Source organism: Ochotona curzoniae, unplaced genomic scaffold (genome assembly GCF_017591425.1).
Source record: "Ochotona curzoniae isolate NIBS_2020 unplaced genomic scaffold, NIBS_Ocur_1.0 scaffold_3208, whole genome shotgun sequence".
Classification (NCBI taxonomy): Eukaryota; Metazoa; Chordata; class Mammalia; order Lagomorpha; family Ochotonidae; genus Ochotona; species Ochotona curzoniae.
In genome coordinates, this window is record NW_024467106.1 from 52563232 (window position 1) to 52590678 (window position 27447).

General features: G+C 40.3%; 1 protein-coding gene across 3 annotated transcripts in view; it reads right to left on the reverse strand.

Annotated features, from left to right (window-relative positions):
• KDM4C (lysine demethylase 4C) overlaps positions 1–27447 on the reverse strand; it is a 281603-nt gene that overhangs the window by 42102 nt on the left and 212054 nt on the right. For 2 of the 3 annotated variants that reach the window (XM_040963735.1, XM_040963734.1), the window contains exon 18: positions 7452–7637. In XM_040963735.1, coding sequence (XP_040819669.1) covers positions 7452–7637 — 186 coding nt within the window. Of the gene's footprint in view, positions 1–5868; positions 5968–7451; positions 7638–27447 lie in introns of all 3 variants that reach the window. The other variant, XM_040963733.1, reaches the window with a different exon arrangement.

The following is a 27447-nucleotide window of genomic DNA, read 5'->3' on the forward strand; positions in this document are numbered from 1 at the left end:
GCACCTACACTACTCTAACATGAAATTTTACCAATGAACTTTCTTGGGGAAAAAGATTCTGCCAATGCCATAGTTCTCACCTCTGTTGTCTTCAGTTTTTCAGACATCCCTTTCAAAAGCCACTTGTCTACTTCACTTTAGTACAAAAACATGGGCCCTAAGATGAATACAGGTTGAAGAAAATACACAGCTTATATGTAACTAATTATTCACATCGAGAAGTTGTGGCTCCCAGTTGCAAAACCCTGACTTTGTTCACTGTATTTTCCTTTAAGACATCTGTGCAACATTCAATGAAGTGTGTGAAGAAATGCACACAATGGAATGTACAGCATGCAACAGGAGTACAAACACACATGCACTCATTTTTTTATTCAAAAGTGAGGACTTCTGTTTTAAAAAACAGGAGGTGCCATTCAAAACACATGTTTAACAAAAACATTATTAACATTTAGATTAAAATGACAAGGATAAGCTGTGTGATTTCTATTACATACTCCTACGGAACCTTAAGAATTTTAAAGTTTTTTGGGGAGTTGGAGTTGGTGCAATAGCTTAGTAGTTACATCCTCGCCTTACATGTGAGTAAAATCTTGAATCACACTTGGCATGGTCAGCAGGAGTTGACTTAGGCCTAAATGATGAAGCCTAATTTCCACCTGCAGGGTGGCATTCAGGGATGGCTGCTTTCAAGTGTGTGGTGCCAGGTGGCCCAGCTGGCACCAAAAATGGGCTGGATTAGATGACTAGACATTTCATGCCCTTAAAGAAATTTTTAATAAGACATCTGAAGGACTTGAAGGCTGTTAGAGTCAGGTGCTGGATCTTTCTGACTACTTTACAACAAGAAAACAATAGACTGAAGCTGCAGTCTCAGGCATCATGGGAGTCAGGAGGCAAGAGAGGATCAAAGAACAAAAGCATACAGTACCTGCACCCTGCATTTAGGGGCTACTATCCTTCATGTGTATCTGATGCCAAACATGACCCACTGATTGCAGTGGGTACATGTTCCAGGGTTTAAGAAGACAACACTGAGTCTCCTATATTGTTGAAGACCTGTCTGGTAATTACTCAAAAGATAAAGACCCAGAAACTGAGGGTTGGCTCCTCCAAGACAGTCACAGGTTCCCATCAGGATGCTGGGCATTAAGTGTCCCACCAGCACGCTCAAGCACAGCTAGTGGATTTGGGGGTAAAGTTGATAAGAAGTTGAATTTATTCCCATTTGGCTACAGGTGGATGGAACTTTGCTCTTGAGGCCAGAGATGTACAAAGTAATAACTCTGTTTCACCAGTTCTAGATCAGAGGCCCCGGACTGCCCATCATGGCAGTGGATCATTCTCCTTTGCAGTGTCTCATGGCTGGTGTTTAGTAGGTTTGTCCTAATTCTGAAGATTTACCCAGGGTCATTAGTAAGTGGCAAATGCACACTAGGTTGCTGTTAGTATTAGGGAAATTGAGTGTGAATAATGCTATCTATAACATTGGTATTCACAGGCCAGATAAAGTTTTGACAGCAAAAATTCAGAAACTTATATTGCAGACTACTCTACTTTGTTTGGTTCTTAAATGGCAATAATAATCTGTATATGGGAAAGGCTGTCAATGTGATTAACCATGATGTTACTCATTTGGGAAAGTTGGAGACAACATTCAGGAGAAGGGAGGTGAACAACAGCTCGGCAACAGAAAAAGGTGAGATATGGGTCAATCTCCTGGCAGCGGGGGCAAACTGTGTGAGAAATTAAATGGACAGGCTAACAAGGTATACTGTTGCAAGTGCTGTAACAATAAAAAAAAAATGCAAGCATGGCTCTGGCCAAATAGGAGGCCTAATGTCAGCAAATAACTGAACTGGACATCAGGAGTTTGAGTAGTGTGGCTTCACAATTTGATAAATGATTTTAAGAAGTGTGGATCAGTCATGACTTGTCATTAATGACTTGTCATTTTAATCCGTATTTCAATTGATTGGTGGGGGAGGTTAAAGTACCTACCTGTATGGCACGGATGGGGACTGGAGGCCACATGTGTAACTTGCAATCCACCAGTCCTTCTCTAATGTACATAGAGTGCTGGCAATGGATAATATAGGAGCTACATTACAACCAGCAAGTCTAGCAAGTTTCTTGGGCTCCCAGTAGCCATAATTGGTTATGGAGGACATTCTATTCTAATAAAACAATAAAGCTGCCTTTGGGACTACGGTGTCTACCACCTCAGGAATACAATATGTATGTGGCCCCAAACATGAGCACATATTGGGCACTGATGTCCTGCAGGGTCTATGGTAATTATCTATGGCAAGTGCATATGGTTAAAGTAGTGTAGCTGGGCATATTGTCCACTGACCACTACAGTCACCCACTCACTATTTGTAGTTACACAGATCCAGGCTGGTGACCAATAAGCAGTATAAACTGCCAGCGAGTCATGAAGAAACTGCTGAAGCTATCCATGATTTGGAAAAGCTGGGCATTATTAGACTTATGCAGAGAACATCTAAATCCACAGTATGGCTCATGAAAAGCCTAGACAGAATTTGGTGGATAATTGTCGATTACTGCAAGCTTAATAAAATTGTTCCTCTCCATGCATGGTACCATTGATGAGCAACAACATAGACCAAATCTGTCATGAACTTGGCACTTACCATTTTGTTTTATAACTGACTAATGCTTTCTGTTCTACTGATATAGCTCCTCAGAGTCAAGACCAGTTTGCCTTCACTGGGGTGGACAGCAATGAACCTTCACTTAGGACACACAGCAATGAATTTCTATTGTTCTACAAGGCTATCCACATAGTCCCATCTTTGTCATGGTTTGATAACAGCTGACTTGGTGAGGGGCCTGCACCTACATCCGCACTGATGCTTCAGAGACAGATGATATGATGTTAGCAGTGAAACTCTTGCAGACTTGGAAATATCTATTCTTGCTTTGTTGAACCATCTAGAGTCACGTAGCTGGGTGATTAATGAGTCCAAGATGTTATATCCTAGACTTTTTGTCAACTTCTTGTAAGTTGTTTTGTCTGGTAATAAACACAGTCACTCCCAAAGCAGCAATAGATAAGATTCAGATTTTTCCATCTCATTACTGCAGAAGGGTTTGGTTGGGGACACTGGCAAAAGCATAAAACTCAGAGATAACCTGTAGAGTTTTGGTTCCAATCAGTGAAAAGAGCAGAGATCACTATTCTTTAAGTGACTAACAGCTGGCTGCAGTATACTTGCCTTGAGCACTACTAAGCATAGCAGGCACAGCTCGTGTCAGTGTTAGTCTCATACTCTATTGCTGGCTAGTATGAGACTGACAGTGAGACCACATAGGGGTACAATGTCCACATTGGCAAAGCAGGGTGCCCACTTGCAGCAACTGAGAGATTTCAATGCAAGACCTTTGTGGATTGAACTATAAGAGATTTAGGGACCTGGGAGGTACATGACTGCCAAAAGGCTCCCTGAGGCCTCATGTGCTATGGAACTGATTCCTGCTCCACTCTGATGGGATACCACCAATTCTTGTGGAGGTCTGGTACACAGATAGAGCCAACAGAGGACCTTGTTATTTGCATAGACAACAGGACTGTATACTGAGGCCTGTCTGGATAGTGACAGGGACTTTGACAGTGACAGAATTTGATGGTTATGAACCAGCCAAACATGCAGCAAAATTTCAGGGACTTGACACATCAGAACATAACACTATGTGCAATGTGAAAGGTCATATACCTCTTATCTATCAAGGGAATGATGGTCAGAATTTGCCATTGTGGGTACCATTAACCACTCTGACTTACTGGCTTGGTGGCTGCAAATATCCTGTGGACTGGGCATATATCTTTGCAACAGTGACCAACAGCTTGTTGGGTGTGCACTGAACTTCCTGTCAGATTTGTAACTGGGCCTCTTTAGAAGATAACCATAGCCAGTGACCAGAACTGGACTCTGTTGGAAAGCAGGAGTTCATCTGACCCACTGCAGAACCAAACTTGGTCTCATACGAAGATTTTAGTCCAGAGGTAACACAAAACCAAGCCAGGATGGGTTATCTTATACAGGGTGTTGTAGGCTGACTTTCTTCAGAGGCAGCAGAATTGCCCTCAGGTGTGCCAACCTTCATAGAACAAACCAGGAATGTTTCCCAAATGGATTGGACTCTTATGGCTTTGTGTAAATAGCACACATGTAAAGATAACAAAAGGGGAAAGCAGGATCCCAGTGCTAAAGAAAGTGCTTACCCTATGCCTTCAGGTACCTTATGGGCTTGTGGATGTTGGGTAAAATTTTCTTAACAGCTGGGCAGAATGCTATAAATGGAGAGGCCCTTTTTACTGAGGCAAGGAGTCTCTACACTTCCCCATATCATCTTCCAACTGGGATTATCGTCAAGGTTTGGCAACAAGTGAAATACGCAGCATGGCTGGATATCTACTCTCCCTGTTCTCCACATACCCCTATGTAGTGTGTATGATCACACAGGCTGAGGTTGTTACACTGGCCCTTACACCCATGATTTTTGAAGCAATAAGGCTTTGGTCCTCTTGAATGAGGAACTGTATCAAACAGGAAAGCTTGTTCTGAAAAGTCACCTGGGATTAGACAGCCTTACAGCAATCAAAGGGGTTGTGTACACCATGCTGAAGAATGAATGTTGTGTCTTTTTACTGATACTCCTTAAAATACAACCCAAGTCCTTGCTGCTATGATGGGAAAAACACTGCACACAGAACTGACTGGGAACTCCTTCTGATACTCGTGGGTATCTCTTACAAAGGGAAGGCAAACAACCCTGTTTATTATTTTATTGCATATTCATTTGTAATTTTGATGTGATATTCCACATTTCATGCAGGCTCCTCACACAGGATCTTTCAAGAAGACAACATCTACAAAGATCGAGAGAACAAGAAGTGAGAAGGAGTGGTGTAAAGTTGCTGAAAATAACTTGGGAAGATAGTATTTCTCAAGTATCTATGCCTTTTGTCCATGCTCCTTCCATATCTCTGCATATGGCAATTGCTTTCACGGTAACAGGCCCAATTGCTTGGCTAGCTAACTATGACCCTGCTACGTAATGGCTTGCTACAAGCCACATTTGTCTGTAAGATAATATGAAAATCGGGGAAAAGGGATGTGTGGCTACATGCCACCCATCATCACAGTCCAGTTGATCACCAGGAGAAAAGAGCTTATGCTCCTGGATACATTTTTGCCCACTGCTGTGAATAAAGAGGTACGAACTTGCAGAAGGCTGCTAAGCTGTTCTTTGGCTTGCCCAACCCAGACCTAGTTTCTCAGGACTTAAATTGCTGAATCACAATTGTGCCACATCATAGAAGAAAACTAAGGCCATTTCCTAACAGTAACATTTTTATCTCATAAGGAAAGCAGCCCTATCTAATGCTGCAAATTAAGCGATATTTCTTCCCCCACTCTTTAGAAAGTATGCCTTAAAGCACATCTGTACAGGGCAGTGGTTTCTAAATCACTTCCAAGTGAAACATTTCTTTCATTATTGTTTATGAAACACACTAATAACCTGTACCTGAACTACACATCAGAATTAAGAGGAATCAGGTCCTGATAAAACACCTGGATTGGGTTAATAGCAACTTCAATATAATCATCAGTAACCACAGAGCTTTGGAATATTAAAAAGGGAGTAGATAATCCCAAGCAAGGCTTTAGATGAACATGGTTAGTATCATTTGAGGTTTGGCATTTGGAATTCAACAAATAATAGAGTATGGACTCTGGGCATTCATATTCCAGCACCTGCAGCTCATTAACACATCTATTTGGGCAGAGAATTGAACCTCTCTGAACTTCAGTTTCTTACCCTGGAAACACTGCTCACATGGCCCACTTCACCTAACATTGCAGCACTAGCAGCAGCAGCAGAAGTAGTAGTCGTAATGCAGCTTTCATATGGTGAGTGCTTACTCTGTGCTGTGAACTAAAAACAAAATAGTGAAGAAGGGTTCCACGTTTTTTTCTTAATAGACAAGGAAGCTGATGCTCAGAGATAAGAAAGTGTGCAAGGTTGAACATCTGTCATTGGCAAAATCTAAGTGTGAAGACCAACAATTCCGACACGAAGGGTCAAGGCGTTGTTCACATCTCAAAGGCCATTTGTATGGCCAAATGAGGCTGTGACATTGACTAAACACTGTAAATGGGCAAGGCATCACATTAGTTTGTTATTATTACATTGGTTTAGTTGTTAAAATAAATTTTCTGCTGAATATGTAATGCTATTCTTAGCAAGAGCATATGAACTCAAAAAATGAAGAGAAGGGAATAAATGAATATGCAATTTAGGACCTGAGACAATGGAAAGATGCAAAGTAACTTTAAAATAGATATGACAGCTGGTGACATCATTTTGTAAATTTTAACATTTATACACATCTACAAATGTAAAACATTCCTCAAATGTCAATGCAAATTGCTGGGATCATCATAAAGATCTGGGAAATCCCTTGTTTATGGATCATGACTCGACAAGCCAATAATGACAATTTAACACACTGCTCACAAGATGGTGTTAGAGACACAGGATAAGCAAGTTAGCTTACAGTCCATCGTCACGTCTCCCAGGGATAACTAAGAGCAGCAAAGTAGCAAAGCTGAGCTCCTAAAAAAATGCTTTACCTTCTCCTTGTTGGGAATAAAGAACAGTGAAAATGAAAACTGCCACATTTCTCCTAAGCATTTTACAAGCATTCATTCACCAAAGAAAGGATATTACCTGTATTCGGTGAATAAAATCTTTCCTATTTTCATTTGGTGACAAACCCTATTCTTCCAGAAAAATCTTCAGTACGTATTTAAATGGAAAAGATAAAACTAAAAATTCAACTCTATAGTTCTCATGTACATTTCTATGTCTTCATGACATAGAAATGCTCTGTCCTCACTCTGTCAAGAGCCTCTCTGTGGCTTCTCACTGGTACCATGCCAGGCAGGAAGAGTCCCTGTCATACTCCTTCTTCCTTCACTGAAATGGTATTCTATTACTTCTAGAAGACATGAAAAGACACACAGTCCATTCATACTGTCTGTCCACTGCATCATCTCAAGAGCTGTTTTCCCTGACTTGCCTTCCAGAAATGGTCTTCTCTTCACCCTAGAAACATATACTGTGTAATCACTGTAATCATACCCAACAGCCTTGTGCACAGATACTAAACCAAAATGAGCATTAACAGTCACATTCATTCATCTATTCAGTCATTAATCAAGCTGGAAAAAAAATTTAGTGCGTATCAGGAAATGTGGAAATCTGGACAAACAGCATTAAATAAAAAATACATATTTCTTGCCCTCAAGCAACCCAGAGTCTGGACATGTCACCTATGAATAACACTAAGCAAGTACATCATATCTGGGAGGTCAAAAAGAATCTAGATGAAGACTTAAAATTTGGGAAGAGCTTACCACGTTTGGGTTGACTTTATGTCGAAAGCATGTGATGTTCACCACATAAGGCCAGTCGTCAGGCTCCATAAGTACGCCAGCAGCATGAGCACATGTGACATGGAAGGAGGCTGGGCAGCGGCCATAGGAACACTGGATACAGGCTCCAGAAATTTTCTTAACCCGATGTCTGCAGAACATGCATTTCTAGAAGGTTAAAACAAAGAATATCAATTCACAGTCTATAACTCAGCCAATTTCCACACTTTAGAGAACAGCCATTAGAGAGAAGTGGGAGAAGTTGATTCCATCAACAGGGCCCGGCATTCTGTGGGCCCTAAGAGGAAGAGATTCTGTGGTAACACGGTCTGCTGCTTTAAAGGAAACACTGCTATGGTCAAAAGCTCCAGACACATGCTTAACTAGTTCTGTTGGTTGACAGAGACAAACTCTTCCACACATGGTCCTCCCAGCACAAATCTCAGGAAAAAACCCAAACGCACACTTACAAACAACCTGAATGCTGAAGCTACTTCTGTTTTACCTCCTGCATGGCAGGCCTTCTGGCACATCAAGAAACGGAGTGTGGGTTTGGAGGACAGGCACATACACTGCTAAGTTAGATGAGGTCGTCAGGAACAGCGAAACAGCATACAGATGGGCTAAGCTTTCCATTTACAAGGAAATGTAAAGTGTTAAATGGTCCAATGTGGATGCTAGGGGCTCAAGTGCTTAATAATCCAAATCTCAACTCTTTATGACTGACACAAAAATATGCCTCCCAAAGTGAGAAAATTGAAAATCACCCTAAAGGGCATAATTTTGTCAAACATTTATAGCTGATGATGCCTGGGGAAGAGAAAATGAAAACAAAAACAGCAATAATGATTACCACAATCTGAAAATTAAATTGCATACAATTATCCCTAAACATTATCAGTACATTTGTTATGAGAGATAGGGAAAATCAAACAGCTTCACTAAACATAAGATCTGTGCACTAATACTTGAGAATTGCAGGGAAAATGGCTACAGAACAGCACAGGGTCAGATTTGGACATCAAAAGAAACAGAACATTCAGAAAGTCTAATTCTTGCAATGGAGAGTAAAATGGGTCAGCCACACAGATCAAATGTTGCTGCAACTGCTCTGGTATAGCTACAGCTTCCTTCCAGTGCAGAAAAGTCACTTGAATTCAATGTCTTTTGGAGACTCGGATAGTTTAACACATACCAAGAAACAATGTGCTCTTACCTAACTCCTAACATCGCTCAGAAACCATTTCCAACACCTCGGTCCTACAGATTATGTTCCTTAGCCTGGGTAGGATCTCAACAGGACTGCCAGTGCCACTGTCTCTTCCAATGGTGTCTTGCCCAGCACAGCTGGGGCCTACTAAATGGTTTCCACATCTTTTGTTTCATTTCACTTTGATTACTGGTCCCTGACACTGACAGAATGACTCTGTTACAACATTAACCCCATATCACTATCTTCTATCCTGTTTAATACACTTCAATAAATTGTATTTGTCTCTAAGTTATTTCAGAAGAACAACAAAAAGGAACAGCATGAAATGGAAGAGCAAAGCTTCATAGTCCACTTGAACAGTCTTTTTTTTCTGACTAGTCCTTATACAGATAATATACTCCAGGCATCTGATTTCCCCAATATAGCCAACTTTAAGTGGAGGTTAAGAATGTGACTTAGATGATTAAAAAATTGTACACACACATAAACACAATAACCATAAAACTAAAATAAGATCCATACAATCCACATAAAAGTATTTCTTATTACATTACTTGGCATCACCAGAAACCCTTAAGTATTCATTTCAGTACATCCTGGATAATTTTTGGCATTTTTCTTGTACATTCAAACCTGTGGTGGTTGATATGACAACAAAATCTCCCAAGAGCCCAAGACCTAAACAGACATATTTTTAAGAATCTAATCACACAACACACAAATCAGTTACCAGAATAAAGTTCATATACTGGTAGATGAAGAATAGAAAGGTGTAACTGATTCCTATTTTTCTACTTAAACTTGACCTTTTCAGAGTAAAAGAGGGAGTGGCTGGCACTATAACACAATAGCCTATAGCACCAGTATCCCATATAAATACTAGTTTGAGTCCTGGCTGCTCTGGTCTCAACCCAGCTTCTGGGAAGGCAGTGGAAGATGAACTAAGTGTAGAGACCCATGTCATTCATGTGGAAGACTAAGGAGCTCCTGGTTCCCAGCTCCAGGCTCATGGCATCAGCCTGGCCCATTCTTGGCCATCATAGCCATTTGGCAAGTGAAACACTGGATGGAAGGTCTCTCTCTGACTCGCTGTATATAACTCTTTCAATAAACAAATCAAATCTTAAAAACAAAACAAAACAACAACAAGAGAAGGGGACCAGCATTTTTGGCAGACTGGGTTGAGCTGACACTTGCGATGCCTAGCATTCCATATGAGCGTTGGTTCGAACTTGGAGTAATTCACTATCCCCTGTGTATAATCCTGCCTTTTAAAAGTAAAATGTTAAATCTGACTATCTGCAACGAATCAGAGTAAAGGAGAATAAGCTGTGACATGTTTAAGTAAAAAGCAGCTACTCAGGGTCAGTGTTATGGCTAACAGAAAAAGTCACCACCTCTGGCATCAGCCACCCACAGCGAAACCACTTTGGGTCCTAGTTGCTCCACTTGCAATCCAGCTCCCTGGTAATGGCCTGCAATATGTAGTGGATGATGGTCCAAGTATTTGGGATCCTACAATCCATGTGGGAGAGACCTGGAAGCAGCTCCTGACTTACGGCTTTGGCTTGGCGTAGCCCTGGCTGTTTGGCCATCTAGAAAGTGAACCAACAGAAGGAAGATCTCTCTCTCTCTCTCCCTCTCTTTCTGTAACTCTTTCAAATAAATAAATAAACATTTTAAAATAAAAGCCTCATGATCATGTGTTCCCTTTAAACTTTTTAAAAATTTTTCATTAGAAAGACATATTTTTACAAACAGAACGGGAAACAGAGAAGATTTTCCATGCACTGATTCTTATTGAAACAAGAGGTGGGGCAAAGATGGCCATAAAAAGCCTTTGTAGGAATCTCTGAAGGGATGGTTCCACCAAGGCCAAGGCTGAGAATGGAAAAGCTATCAGACTGTGCACTGTAAGCACAGTCTGATAGCTTATCCTTTTCTTTAGCGGGTCAAAGTGATCTGAACTCAGCAGGTAAACCTACCTGAAATTCAATTCCTAGAATTTAAACAAAGCACTCACCAGCAAGAAAAGTAGATCTACATTTGACGTAAGTAAAAAGAAAATATATCCTAACACATGTAACTAAACTATAAACGGTTCAAAATCAAAAACATTTGGGGAAAGAAAGTAGTATAACTCAGAGGGGTTGGGGTCAGCACTGCGGCAGAGTGGGTAAAACCACAACTTACAAACCCTCTCTTTTTCTTCACACTGCTTTTTGAATAAATAAATAAATCTTTTAGAAGAGGGGAAAACTATAAATAAATAAAAGAAAAACATGTAAAACAGCCAAATGGAAACACAAGATAAGTTCAAAATAGGTATAATTCTGTCATGATAGATTCTTGATTATTTTCTATCAATTCAGAGAAGTAACAGCTCAGAATTTTAAAATCTTACTGTCTAAAAAAAAGTTCTGAATATGGTAATGGATTAAATTAGCAATTGAAAGATGGAGCCAAGAGTATACTGTATATTGAATGGAAGATAAAAAAGAAGAAAAGATGGAACACAAATGCTAAGCAACTGAGATGAGACATCCAGATGCCTTATTATCTTTCTAAATGGCATTCCAGAGGAAAAGAAAAAAAAAAAACATTTTTCTTTCCGAGATCTAAAGGTTAAACAAGTGGAATTAACTTAAATATTTTTAAAATTACCTAAGCACATCCTAGACTCATCTTGGACCTAAAATTAAAAAGAAACCTTAAAACTGACCAAAGAAGAGAAACATCAGGTTACTATCATAATTCTATTTGCATGCATCAGCACACACTAAAAGACAATGAAATCATGTCTTCCAGCTCTCAAGGAAAATTAAATTAAGTCTATATCCAGCCTGATTATTATTCAGGAGTGAGGTTAATGTAACGACTTTTCAATTTTTTTTCTATTTCATACACAGGGATGAGAAATGCGTATCAAGGAGTGAAGAGCAGCCAAATGTCAACTATGTAGATAAATGTAATTGAATATTGATTTCATAAACAATATGGAATTTCAGTGGCGAATTTAAATAAACGACAACTACAGCATGCAAGAAGGAAGTGATAAAGTGAATTTTAAAAAACATTTATTTATTTTTATTGAAAAATCAGATATATAGAGAGGAGATACAGAGACAAATAACCATCTGCTGACTCACACCCCAAGCAACCACACGGCCAGAGCTGAGCTAATCCAGAGCCAGGAGCCAGGAGCTTCTTCTGGGTTTCCCAGTAGAGGTGCAAGTGCAAGCTCCCAAGGCTTTGGGCCAACCTGGACTGCTTTCCCAGGCTTGACGCAGGGAGCTGGAGGAGGAGTGGAACAACCAGGATTAAAACCGGTGCCCATATAGGATCGTGGCTCATGCAAGGCAAGAACTTTAGCCACTAGGGCCCCCTAGAGTGAAATTTAAAATATCGTATCATTCTTGAATTTTCTTGGAAGAGTAAAAGCACCACTTATTTAATTGTGTGTAGGAGGGAGGGGGTTGGGAAGGAAACTCAAGACAATGAAGACTAAGGAAACCCAAATTTGACAAGAATGAAAGGAAGCAGGAGCCATCTAATAGAACACACATTGAGTATCAGTGGAAGTGAATCTAAATATAGGCACAAATTCTAAATTTTATCCTAGAAATCATGGGACTTTGTCTTAAAATGCCAGTTAAAAATATTCTAGGCTTGAGGACCATTTGGTTCCAGCTGCAATTACAGCACTAATTTCTCTCCTTGTTTAACAAAAAGCAGCCATAAGCAATACATGTGCATGGTTATGATACAACAAAACTGCAAACTGTATTCACAACTGTGAAAATACACCTTAGTGCTGAACCCCGGGATAATAGCTGCAATTAGTAACCTGAGGAATGATTAAATTTGCTTTTAAGGATGAGTGCTCTGATGACCAGCAATATAAAATATAAGCTGACAGGAGGGAAAAAAAAACCAAAAAGCTGTTAGAAAACCAGGGAAACACTAAGGTAAAGAATGACAAAGACTATGAGCATGGCTGTTAGGAGGAAGTCAAATATAAGTGCTTTCTATTTATTTCCTTTGTTGACACAGATTTTACATTTTCCTTTAAACAGAGATACGTGCTTAACGTCTGGGCTGGGCAGCCTGTTGTCAGAAGGAATGAAACAGTTGCCTAAAATCCTAAAATGTAGAGGGTAGCAGCAGTATCTCTACTAACAGGGCCGAAAAGGAAGCTTGCGGGTGCTAAGAGTACAGGACACTTACAAGCAAGGAATGTTCGGATGCACAAGACCACTTATTTTGCACTTCACTGTTTAAAGTGCCTAAGACTTACTAGGAAAGGGATATAGAGCCAAAGTCTGCAAGACAAGAGTAAGTCAAATAAGACAGCTTAGAGGACCACAGCTTTTGAATGCTCTAGGATAACATTCAGAGAGGCCAATATAGCATAGCAGGAAAATGCTGGCTCAGATGGCATTAGATTGTGACCTGAAGGTACAATTCATTATTAACATCTTCTTAGTAAAGATGCTTGGACTGTTCAACCCATGTTGGAACAATTAAATTGAATGGTTCGAATAAACAGATTTTAGTCAAGCTAAACGGTTTGTGCATCTATTCCCTCAGCTGTGAAAGTGCCACTGCCTTCCCTCCTGTACTCTTACACTGCAGCGATGCTACAGCACGCACCAGAGCCATTCAGAGGCCTCAATGAGTCAGTGCAGGTGCACGCTGAGTTTCAGTGTCTATGAATCATCTACACTACTAACAAGCTGGTAATGAAGTTAATGCAACCTATCCATGGATCGCACTTTGGGAACCACTACGTTAGATAGTGTTCTAGTTAAAAGATGTCAATCATTGTCAGAGATTTTTAGCAAAGAGAAATCAGAAAGTGCAATCACCCTCGCCCATTCTTCAGTGTCAAAGGCTCACGTGGGTATGATATATAGGGTGCTGTACTTTCTAGGAGGACTGGATTTCCATACTGATTCTGGGGGCAAAATGCCATTAAGGCTGCTAATGGATTGAGGAAGTAATGAAGTATCTGGCGATGAGGCTCTGTGTATCATTAGGTTTCTTTGAGCACACGGCTTGGCAGAGGGCAACAAGAAATGATGAGCTATGAAGCAGTTGCAGGTTCACAGCACTTCTTCCCTTTTTCTGCTAATATGATTTATACTATGATTTTCTTATTGCTTTGCCCATTTTATGATTTTTTTTCTTTTATCGATAGGCAGATGATTCCAAAACAGGCATGAATGCCAATTATTTTAATTACTATTTTTTCCACCAGATAAATAAGCTAATGATAAAATAATACAGATTAGCTAAGTCCTTTAGCTCTCCAAACATACTTTTTCCAACCTCTGCAGAGCAACATGCTTTCCCAGTTCAAATAATGCTGGGCACAAAGAAATCACCATGGCAGTAGTAGCCAAGTTAAGATGCAGTCTGAAACCATTATTTTGCTCTAAATTCTTCAAAACAGGTCTGATAAGCCTGGCACAATAGCCTAGCAGCCAAAGTCCGTGTCTTGAACATGCCAGGATCCCATATGGGCGCCGGTTCTAATCCCGGCAACCCTGCTTCCCATCTAGCTCCCTGCTTGTGGCCTGGAAAAGCCATCAAGGACGGCCCAAAGCCTTGGGACTCTGCACCCATGTAGGAGACCCAGAAGCGGCTCCAGGCTCCTGGCTTCAGATTGGCTCAGCTCCAGCCATTGTGGCTGCTTGTGGAGTGAATCAGCAGATGGAAGATCTTCCTCCTCTGTCTCTCTTCCTCTCTGTATATATGACTGTTTGATAAAAATAAATCTTTAAAAAAAAAAACACAGGTCTGATAGAAGAATTCTTTTTGCTTAGACTTTACCTGTAGGACGTATATGCCCCTTCATTAGTGTCCATTAAGTCAATAACTCATGCTCAGTGAAGTTCTGTCCCGCACAGAGGGAATCCCGATCTAGAAGTTTGAACTGTACAGTTTCAGAGAGGAAGTATGTAGAAACAAAGTCAGAAGGGCAAGCCAAGTACAACTGCCACACATCTACTTCAGGAGACAAGACAAGAAAAGGGGTACCACCTGAAGAAATCAGTTTCAGAGAGCTTAAGAGCAGTGGTGAGGGGACAATGAAAGCCAAAGTTGCCTGTGGACTGACACTGCCAGGTTTGACTGCTTTTGTGATAGGTGGCAATTAATATGAAATCTTACCCCACAAAGAATTGCCTAAAGATGCTGCAGACAACACACCATAAAATGACAGGGGGAGCAATGTTATATGTCTGGGCGACAGCTCACAGCATAGTCAGTCTTCTGCCCCTCCTGGCAGAAGTCATTCCTATGCTTCAAGTTCAGAACATTAAAATAAATGTCTCATCATGCCTTATTTATGATAGGTATCAGAAGCTATTTATCTCATCTCTTTCTGTCTGGTGAGATTCACCCTGAAAAAGGTGAGAAAGCTAAGAAAAAGTCAAATAGCAGACAAAATGGGAAAGGGCAGAGAGATGAGCTCAGCCAGGCCAAGAGACAGGGCTAGGAAAATGGACAGAGGTGGCAGGGCATCAGATATAAGACTACATTTATTCAAAACAAGGGTAACGAGTCAGTGCTGGGGCTGAGAAAATGTTAAATAGGAATCATAAATGAATTCCAGAAAGGCCATAGCAGTTCAAACATAAACTGACAAAGTAGCAAATGACTTTTGAAAAGTACTGTTGTCAACACCATGGTCATACTTTGTTTTATATTAAGTAAACAGACAAAGTACAAGATCAGCAAATATGAATCCTTTCAGGAGCACCTTTTTAATTCCAGCAGCAGAACAGTGACAGTCTATGGCAGGGGCTCAATAAATACTGACTTAATCAATGTGTCCATGTTATATGTAATTTATTTATTCTTGCTCTCAGCCATTTCAATACTTATAAATATCTTGTATATAAAAGGCCTTTTTAAAAATGCAAAAGGAGTTTAAAAAATGACAAAATATACAGTCTGTGTTTATAAAGAGCTTAATCTGATACACGAAATGGGCCGCAACAGAAGTTTCCCAGAGATTATCACCGGGAAAGACGACGCTTTGCAGGACTGGAAAGGAGAGCTGTGGGATGCCAGAGCAAAAGCGAAGGCAGCATGTGAGGCTCCTTACCTCCACTTAGCATTGAGTGATTCTCCTCCTGAGCATAGCTACGACAGGAGCAAGAGGGGACACACTTTACGACAGCCAATGGAAGCACACACTAAACACAGGTGAGGAAGCTGGAATGAAATTCACATTTTGGGGCAGGAGGGGGCAGGCAGGTCACCTAGGTATGCACCACTCTGAAATGAGTTCCAGGAGTTCCGAGTTCAGAGGACTGAAAGAGTGTCACAGGGCTGGTTCCTGAGAACTGTCACCTGTCAAGGAGAAAGGTTGCTGATGGCTTAGCAGAAATTTTTCACAATTCTGCGAGTGGTTCTGGGAACCAAACAGATCTACAAACTGGTGCAGCCACGAAATTAGTTCAACATTTAACCAGGACCACCTGTTGGTTAGGTAGTTCCCTTTGTTTCTCCATTTTCTGCTCCTCTGGAGTTGGGCAAATTCTATTTGTCTTCTGATTAAAGGTGCCTGTCACAGTGTACAGGACAAGTACCTAGGAGAACCCTGATCAAAACACTGCAGTCTTCCCTACATGAGAAGTTATTTTATGAGAGTTAGCAGCATGGAATGCAAAGTTTCCCAGGCCTGACTTTAATTTTCACCTCAACAAATCCCAAGGGAAAGTGACACAAAGAGCAAAACAAGCAAACAAAACTGAAGGGGAAGAGGTAGTGGGTGAAACAGTCTAACCTCCACATTCCTGGCGCTGAGGTCCCTCTTAGCAGAGAGCAGAGCTGCCCAACTGTACTTGGCACCCGTACTTTGTAGCAAACACCGACAGAAAAGCAGCATTTGCAAATAAATATTAAAGGCAACATGACAATTTCATGTTGAACGAAGCACTTCACTGAGAGGACACAGCAGTGGTTGTGAGATCACAAAACAGGCCATGTTCCCTATGTAGGGAAAAAGCACTCTCTTATCATTTTTACTATTAGTCTGCTGGTACTCCGTCCTTCATTTCAAGTTTATTTCAAATTTAAAGGGCACATGGGGCATGTTATAATAGTGTATTTAGAGCATGAGAATAAATCTTACGAGCATTCTGGGTATTTATTAAGTATCACTAAACATAGTTTAGCTGAAGCCCCAGGAAAGAAAAATTTCCTAAAACACAAAATGGGTGTTACCTGAAAACCTGTGTCGTTGCATTTTTATTTTATTGTTTGTTAATATTAAAAATCACCTCTTTCCTAGAGGAAATTTCATTATTTTAAATTATTATTTACCAGAGATCAAACAGAAATTCTCTTTGAATAAAGCATTTATCAGTTGAACTCTGAATTATTTAACAAAATAAGCCAGAGTGTCCTTTTTGTTGGCATAACTGCCACAGTCAGTGATGTTTATGCTCAAAAACATATAAACTCTATCGAGGCCTATGAACTTTTCCACAATTTAGGAAGATGTCTAAACTTTTTCAAGTTACATAATTTTAGATTTCGGAATCACTGCTACAAATAATAATATACCAATCATTTAAGTCAAAGTAATTACATTTAAAAGGATACACAATCTTTCTATTTGGCACAATTTTAGGAACGTTGTCTTACAAGCTTTCTACTGCTCCAAGGGCAAGCAAAAAAAGAAGTATCTACTATGAATATCAGATATGATTTGCTATATGGTATTATCAAAGCAAGGACTAGAACACATTTTCAATTTATTTCTGGTCTCAAGCCTGAAGGCCTAAAGATACGTGACAAAAGCAGAATAAATCAACGATAAGAACTAATTATTCTTAACAATATTTGTTCTCAGTACAAATATCCAGCAGCAGGAAGGAGTTCAGGGTTGTTCTACTGCTTTGTTTCTAAGAGAGAGAGGTATGTATGATTACTCAAATCTATTTTTCCCACGCCTGTTCATTGAGACTGCATTCATTTGTGAGGTCTGAGCTGAACAGCAAAGGCATTAAGGTATCTCCAATCTGTAAAACAAGTGCGTCCTGTGAATGGATTTCTTTCTAGTCCTTCTTATCGAAACTCTCCCAGGCATTCTTTAACCTGCCAAATGAACCATTATAGACACTCATGCTCAAGTATACCTCAAAATGTTTGTGGGAAATGTAATAAAATTTTAGGAGAGGACATGTAGTCTAGTGGCTACATCAACATTCCGAATCAGTGTGCCTGGATTTGATTCCCAGCTCCTGCCCCTGACTACAGCTTGCCGCCATTGCACACACTGAGAAACAGCAGTGCTGATTCAGGCAGAGGAGATGCTGCTCACCCACATGAGGTATCAACTGGATTTCTGGTTTATGGCTCCAGCCTCAGCCAGGTCCTGCACTTTGTAGACATCGGGGAAGTAATCTAGTGGATAGGTGGTGTCTATCTCGTTCTCTTTCTCTCTCTCTCCCTCTCTTTGTGCCCTCAAATAAACGAGGGGAAAAAATAGGACAGGCAGTAGCTAGCTTACACTCATCTTTTGGAAGCCACACCTCCCTGGCCTTTTGTAATACTCTCTGACTACTTGTCAATCAAATGATCCCTTCTCTCCAGAAGGTAATTTTCCTAGCCCAGGTTTAGAAAGTAGTATCATGTAAACACTCCCCTTTCCAATCTCATAAAAATCAGGCATTGGGGAAGGGCACTATGCCCAAACGGGAGACTCAGAAAAAGCTCCTGGCTTCTGGCTTAAGCCAACTCTGGCCACTGTAGCCATTTGCGGAGTGAATTAGCAGGTGGAACCTATATCTCTTCCCCTTTTTCTGTAACTCTGCCTTTCAAATAAATAACTTTTAAAAATGCATTATGAAAAAATATGTGGAGTTTATAAAAAAAATTGTGTCAAAATCTGATTTTTGATTCCCTTTACCCATGAACATTGTGAAATAGTGTTTTACGTGACTTGGGGAATGACACCTTGCTGTCTGGGAAATGGATAACAAAGGAAACTCATAATTTTTCTCTGCTCCCTGCAGAAGCTGCTAAGTTGAAGTATTCATCCTGTTCCAAACATCAGAAGCTATCCCGAGGCCCTGGAATGCCTCTGACCCTTTGTAGAAACTGCCACCAATGAATTGTTTTGTCTGTGACCTGCTCCAATCTCTGTGCTCTCGTCTTTCAACTGTGCTAGTACAGACCACGTTGAGGAAGTCATTGTCTAAGCTGATACACCCCAGCAGCATTTCTCCAAATAATATTGAGGAAGCAGTGATGAAAAGTTACTAATCCAATGCAGTCCAGACATGTCCCAAGGGACCCTATTGGGAAAGAACCTCTCCAGGGCAGATACCTGCAGCTCTGCGAAGAAATCATGTAGGATATGATCGTCAGTGGGAACATAAGCTGTGCAGCCCAAAACCAGCCCATCATTCTCCTACAGCCCCAAACAGTCACTTCTTTAGTAGAAGGTGATAGAGATATTACTGGAGAGGCTTCTTTTCTAAGTGAGAAAGTTTATGACTTCCAATCCCCAGTAACCTATAACATGGCCTGAAATTCGTTATACCTTTTCCAAATCAGAAATTGGACCAAGTTAAGCAGAACAAGCACTGGTCAGAAGGTTAAGGTTGAATAGATACTCTGCCACCAAGTGGCCTTACCTTGCATTACCAATTGGGATATTACTTCTGGAAGATTTAAGCGGACATCCTTTAGGGGGTTTATTAAAAAACAAAAATAACTATTTTCTTAATGATCAACAGCAAGTTTTCATGATGCTGTTCTCAGAATTAAAAGAAGTTACATAAGAGGGTACTTCTCAAATGCTCTTGAAGAAATGGAAGTAAAACACATGCTTATTGTGATGCAATATTTTTAAATATCCATGAATATGTACTATTTTGAAAAAGTTCATGAAAAATTCATTTGATAATCTATTTACATGGATTTCAATATTCCACAATATTCCTGAAATATTCTCTGACATATGAGAGGTTCAGCACAGCACAAGAAACAATTAGGGTAACGCTGCCCTAAACCTTCAATACATCTGTTTCAAAATCTCACCATTCTTCAACCCCAGTCTGATTCCCCATGTTCTATGGCCGCCTGAGCCTCTTCCTTCACCGAGACAATGGGAACCGTTAGCTCCACAGCTTCTCTTCTCGCCACTTCGGCCTTCAGGTAAGTTTCAAAACACACCCGTTACACAGAAATGATACAACTATAGATTTGTCACATCTCCCTACTTCATGCGCTGGTGCAAAAGTACATATTATACTGTATTATAAACTAGTTTAAAATATTCTAATAAGTATTTCAACAAAAATGCTTCCTCTTTAATCTGATGTATTTTGAGTACACAAAAATTTTGTTTTTTAAATTTTTCTGGGAAAATATCTATACGGGATTTTTTTTTTTTTTGCCAAACATTTTATGGAACAAAGGAACTTGTTAATTCCCGATGAGAACAACATAAACTGTCCATAATTCCAGACAAAATGAGAATTTAGGGATATATAGTCTATGAATGTGGTTACTAAAACAACCATGTGTCCATCTCAACGAAGATGTAAATGAGTAAGAGAAAAGGAGGAATAATATGTTCCATTTAAATGAACCCTGAGATTTTTATTATTGATGCTTTTACTATTTTGAAAATAACAATTTAAAAGATAAGGCATAAACCATGTTACATTTAGAGCTATTTCCTCCTTTCAGAATCAAAACAGGCAGCTTCATTCTGACAATGAACCAAGGACACAATGTTTTAACTCCTGTCTTGTTTTTTTCAGCTATCTATGGATAGGTCCTAAAAAGAACATCACAACAGCAGAGTAAATTTTTCCAAAAATGTGAATGTTTATGGAAATGTACCACCTCACCTATACCATCTACAATACTCTTTGTGTCTTGAGAAATCGGCTGATGAATGTCAAATACTTATTACGTTCATGTGTGTGTGGTGGGGGGGGGTAACTTTAGTGTGATAAATTTTTCAGGCCAAAGTGGTAGTTTTCAATGTTAAGCTGTAAAACAAAAACAAAAAATCCCATCATTCATTCAAATGGTTACATTACCGCAAAATGAGGCCACAGGAAGAAAAGGTGGAAATGTATTGTTTTGCTTTGTTTTATAATTATAAAGGTAAAATAATGGCGTATAGTGTTCCTTGACATTTAAATTTGGATTTCCAAGCTACCTCACACACTTTACCTGCCAAGGCACAGGAGACAGCCAGGTGAAAGCAAGCCCTCCACTGAGCTGTAGGGCATCTGGGCACATCACCCCATTCCTGAGACTCGGTGTCTACACTGTCCCTCACAGGATCACGGAGGTGAGTACACGGGGTTAGGAAAGTGCTCTCTAACCCTGGGAGCCAGTACAAGTGGCAGGACTTGCATTATACTTTAAAGATGAGACTGAAGAGACAGCAGCATGCTTCTGTAATACACCAGCTGTTTTATGGCTGCCAAGGCAAATTGTCTAAAAATTTGGGTGTGAAATCCAAAAGGGACAAAAATTCATATCACACCACCCCAGTTTTCCACACCACAAAGGGACCTCGATGTTGAGCAATTGACAACTATAGAAGAGAGAAGTACTGGATGAGCTCAGCTCTGTGCCAGGATAAACAACTTGTTCCTCATGTGGATGGGGTTCTATGGTCAGACAACACTGGGCACTGAGGGCTTTTCCAGCCCCCTCTCCTCCTGGACTAAGGCCTGATCATGTTTTCTTCATCCACTGCTTTGGCCTCCATGAACAAGCATGGCCACTACGGTTGAACTCGGTATTATCCAGATTTTTTATCTGATTTGTTTTATGTAGGGTTCAGGGTTTTAATCTAGAACTATAAAGAGTTTGTTCTTGCTTATATGGTCATGGTTAGTAAATTAGTTTTTAAAGAAACCACTACACTCAAGTACTTACTAAACACTCAACAAAAAACCAGACATGTTTCTCCAAAATTTTCCTTAAAGAAAAGAAATTCTTTCAAGTATAAGAAAACATGTACTCCTTCCCTGCGGTAAATAGCAGGGTTTTTTTTTTTTTTCTTTAAATGACTTCAAGTAAAGTGTGATTGTGTTTAAAAGAATTCTGTAGTAGTGCAGGCAGATACTCATGTTATTTCATTAGTAAATTCGTAAGAAGCTTGCTTCATCTCTCTCAAGAGAATTCAGACCTCCACCACGGACTTGTACTGAGTTAAAGTCATTCCTAGAAGAGTGACAAACAGAAAACTTACCAGTGAAAATCATCTGAGGGCCCCCCAAAAAGAATCTCCTACTCAGGCACATTTTAAAATATTCACAGGCTCAGGAGATTATCAAATTAAAAAGAGAGCTCCTAAGAAGTAGAGGCTTTTATTCCCGCTCCCCCCCTTCAATTTTAGGCTAACGATCTTTTCAGTGTGGCCTAGCCAGTCATCAAGTGCCTCCACGCCATTTTACTCGCACCCCTTACCTAATGAACAAAATAGGCTGTTCAATGAAATGCATCTCCTTGCAGGGGAATGGCAGTTACCAAAAGCCACATGTGAGAAATGAGAATAGTTGGTGGAGATTCTGATGTTTATCTGTTTTTGACAGTGACGGTGGGCAGGGGAACAGTACAAATCACAGGAAAAGTATACAAGCAAGGTCTCTGCCAATATGAATAAAATAAATGCCCAAGAAGTTCTACCTATCAGGGGGTAAAGAGAAAACGCCACATAGCTAACAGTCATGCAGAAATGGTGCTGCTGTTTTAAGGGTTCCACAATTCCGGACATTTCATGGGAAGCAGATCATTTAAAATGATCTTGCATCATTGAAAAACAATTCTTTCATCTAACCATACCAGGCACAAGCGCAAAAGAAGCTTAACCTTTCCAAAAACATATTAAAACTGATCAAATTAAAGGCAGCACCAGAGGGATTATTTAAAAAAAAAAAAAAAACCACAAGCAATTTATTTGACAAGAGGAAAACTGCAAAGGAAATCTTTATCAAAAAATAGCTTCCTGAATCTTTCTACCAGTAACCTCCATCCATCCAAGAATGCCTAGCCTCTATGCTGATAAAAAGCTGTGATGATAAATATTTCATTTTTTCCCTATAAAACCCCAAATAATGTTTTCAAATAAAATAAAAATAAAACTACTACATGCCACTGTCAAAAATGGTCCTAAAAGAGGTAAATGTCATTTCATAGGCTGCGTGCTAAAATATTTAGTAGAAAGACTCTACTTGTCAGGTTCTGACAGAAAGCTCTGAAAAGGTTAGAAGTGCATCTATCAAATTTTCATCTACCTTGGGGCTGACTTACTTGGGAAGCCACAGAAAGCCTGGCCCTGTGTTACAAGGGAAGGGCTGGGAGTTTAAAGCTCTTGACAGCAGCAGGGTCACCGTCAAATACAAACAGGGGCCTGCAGAGGATCTGCAGGGATTCCCCAGCGAAGGCACAGGGATCCTACTGGGCAGGCAGCTGTAATCTGCATGCAGCTGCCACTGAGCCCACCGGATGGGGCATCCAACCAAACCCCTGAAGAGAACCTGGACCTCTTACTTCTAACCTAGCAAGTAGGTACCCATAAATCTTTGCCCAAAAAGATTATGCTGGCAAAACATGGGGGAAATTTTTTCCTTAAGCCTAATTTAAAGAGCTTTCATAACCCCACCCTGTGGGAGTTATATTCAGTAACTTTTTTTAACAAGGAAAATTTGGTTTTAAGGAGCTTCTGGGAACATTTAACTTGGATTGGAGAGGCTGTTTGCTCTGGGTTAGGCTAAAAGCCAAGATCCACTTTTAGCCAGAGATGATTTTAATATTATACCTCACAAGAGTATTATGTCATGTGAGCAGGCAGCTGCGATAAGCAGTGTAGTGAAGTTATGATTTCCCCCAAAGACCCATTAAAATGCATTATTAAGTAGAAAATTTTTAGAAAATCCAAAAGGAACCCATCTGTACTATCTCAGAAACAGTAAAAATATTTTCCAACTTATCACTTCTTTTGCTCTGGCTCTTCTAAAATACCACTATGTAAATAGTTTGACAAACTAGATTCTGCTGCAAAAGGGGACGAAAATGCCTTAAACTTGTGTACCACCATGATGCTATGCATAATGTTTCCCTTACATGTGCCTTTGAGAAGCTTGTGGCAACTTCAACTGGCTAAAAAGGCACAAAAATAAGCCTGTGAGGATTCTGTGATTACAGCTTTTAAATCTATTAAAAATATATCAGATAAATTAGTAACATCAGATATTTAGAAGAGGAATGACAATATTTTGCACCTCAAATATTTATGATTCTAAATTATTTTTCTGTCTTCCTGTTATGGATTTTAACACATGTCAAAAATTCTATCTTCCACACCCACAATCAATTCTTTAAAAAAAAAATGAAACCTCTACAACTTACCTCTTCTATTAAAAGAATTTTTAATGTAATCACTTTGTTTCAGTCAGGCAACATGCTTTAGAAAGCTAGACCGAATATCGACTTTCTTACCCAGTCTTGCAAGGATGTGAAAGCACACTTGCAAACAAGTCCCAAGCTGCTATGGAAACGACATTCTGGTTTTTTTTTTCAAAATAGCAGTACTCCTGGCTGAGGACTGCTGGCATGCGAGCTCCTGATTGGAGCCCACTGACAGCTTGTGGAGTGGACAGATGAGGCGTAGAAAATATTTTAAATTAGTTCATTTATCTTGTTGAGACACAGGAAATGGCAATGCATTTACACATAAAACAAAGAATGAAGAAAGACAAGCACCCGGTAATGCAAAGCAAATAAAGTCCATTAAGTCAAATCTTTCAGATGATTTCATATGGCCTAATAACCACCACCTCTCAGGTCCTGAGACAAACTTTCATGATCCACAAAGACCCAGAAAGATGCCTTGAAGTCACTAGCGGCAACTAAATTTTACGATGGGCTCAAATTTTGGAAGTCAAACCATTTTGAAATCAGTGTTTTTTTTCTAACTAATCCTAAACTGATCTGTGACTAATATTAATGCTTGTCTAAATCTACACTGAAGAACTGAAAGTTCTTTTGGAGAACTTAAAAACTACATTTGGGCCCAACGCGATAACCTGGTAGCTATAGCCATCGCCTTGTATGCAGGAGGATCCCATATGGGTGATGGTTTGTGTCCTTGCTGCTCTACTTCCCATCCAGCTCCTCCCTGCTTGTGGCCTGGGAAAGCAGTAGAGCACAGCCCAAAGCTTTGTTACCCTGCATCTGCATGGGAGACCAGAAGAAGCTCCTGGCTCCTGGTTTCGGATCAGCTCAACTCAACTCTAGTCATTGTGGCTAGTTGGGGAATGAACCAGAGGATTGAAGAGCTTTCTCTCTGTCTCTCCTTCTCTCTGTAAGTATGTCTGCCTTTCCAAAGCAAATAAATAAATCTTTAAAAAAAAAATGCTGCATTTCAGGATTGAAGTCCAAGAAAGACAAGACAGAGAATGCCAACTTCCTCACAATTTGAGTCCTGAAATGGCTATGGTCCCCTAGATGCCCTGCCATGGTCACACCAACAATTATGTGCTCTGGGCTTCGAGACCTCTGCTCACTCGTGTTAGTTCTGCCTCTGGCAACGCACAGGTCCTTCCCAGAAGGATAGACAGAGGGTACAGGCCAGGAAGCAGTTGCAAGTGCACAGAGGAGAAAGCAACATTGGTAAAAGCTTGTGCTGCACTATCCCCCTCCCTGACTACAACCACCAACGCTCATTTGTAGGTCTGAATGTGAAGGAATTCAGAAATATTTTTATTACACATATCCAAATTAAGTCTAGTGCAAATCCAGATTTGGCTGTAATATCCTCAAATAGCATTCTTCATCAACTGGAGTCGGACAGCATTGTCCATGAGTGCACGCCAGCTAGAAGACTGACCAGATGAGCCTGCACAGAACAGGCGCATCTGATAATTACAAGAGCACTTAGGGAAAAGAATCAAAGGCCAGGCAACGTACTCAGCAGCCCAGACAAAACAAACGGCTGAGCAGTGTGGTGCTCAACGCAGCACTTAACTCCCAAGGGTGATGGGGTGAGGAAGGCAGGGATGGAACACAGAATGAAGGCGGGCAGCTCTTGCAGAGCGAGCCTATTCCACTGTGAACTCTTCCACTTTTCTCCAAGCCTGATTTTTCTATAAGGATTCTACTGAGAGACATGGCACAAAATATGGGTGATTATTTCCCTCTGTGACAGATGGCATATTTACTCAACAGATAGTAACTATTCAGTTGCTATTACTGACACACAACCAAAATCCTCCATGGCTTAACTCACAATTTCACAATTCAGTCAGTGGAGTTTTAAAATACAGAAATATCTACCAATTTTTGATTATTTAAAAAACTTTCTTACTTGATATGGGATTCAAATATGTTAGAGAAGACTAGCCTTTTAAAACGCCAAAAAAAGAAAGAAAAGAAAAGAAATGAGAGAATTAAAGCATGAAAAAAACAAAGATCCTCTGCGGTCTGCTGCATTCACTTCAAGAGAGGTTAATGTATATGCCCAGCAGGCAATACCACTTTCTAGAAATGCTAAATTATCCCACTATGCAGTCTGAGAAGAAAAACATAATCACAGGAAAAAAACTGAAGACTAAAAAAAAAAAAAAATCCACACTCTTTTGAGCAGAGAAGGGGTTGCAGCGACCATAAACCTAAACACCAGCCTCTCCCCAGCGGGAGTTTCAATGCGATGCCATCCTCAAGCAAAAATTAAATGTCAATCTGAGGACCCGGGGCTGCTTCAGGGTCAGCCATCATGACCCATATTTTACAGCGTAAAAAAGTCAGCGCAACCCACAGACTGTAACGAGCCCATTTTTCTTTTCCTCATTGTTGTTCTCTCATTTAGTTCTCTCTAAACGGTTAGACTGTAGTAGAAACAACTTGTGAATGCAGCTTCATCAGATCTTTGAAACAAGCAAAAAAGCAGAAAAACAAAAAAACCTAAGACAAATCCTAAGATGAGAATTTTGAAGCTGAATGGTTATTCAAATGAAATAAGAGAAGACAACTTTTAGCTCCTCAGTCAGTGGTGACGAGTGGAGGTCAATTCCCCACAACCATAACCAGTGCTTCCTCTCCTGTGTCATGCTTCTTTCCAGGCATGATCTGCTCTGCTCCTGCCTCTAGGATGCTCTTGCCACAATGACTTTCCTTTCAGTTCTGTGACATGCTTGTTGGCTCCTTTTTGCCTCATCGTTCTTGAATATACTCCTCCTTTGACCTAGACAGCTATGCATCCTGGACATCACCTTGGCTATACATACGAAACTCCTTCAGATTCAGCCATTATTTATTTAAAAAAGAAAGCACCTGACCAGAAAGGCAGAGAGACAGTGAGGGAGAAATTTTCCATCCACTAGTTCTCTCCCCACTTGGTAATAATAGCCATACCTGGGCTAGGTACAAGCGAGCAGCCAGGAACTCCACCCTGATCCTTCAGGTGCTGGCAGAGCCATCATGAGGTGCTTCACAGGCACAATCAGCAGGGCGCTGGATGGGAAGCAGAGCAGCCAGGACCTAAACTGGCACTATTATGAGATGCTAGTATTGTGAGCCATAATGCTGGCCTCTAGACATCATTCTTGATTATCAAAATTGAAGGAGGATCCCTGAAGGCACCTCCACACTTCCTAATTAATTAAAACCACTTGTTTTCAGCAAAAAGACCTATGATAGCAAATCAGAGCCCTGAGTTTTCCAAGCCCTTGATTATAGGTACTTAAAGATGAAGACATGCCATGGTCCAGC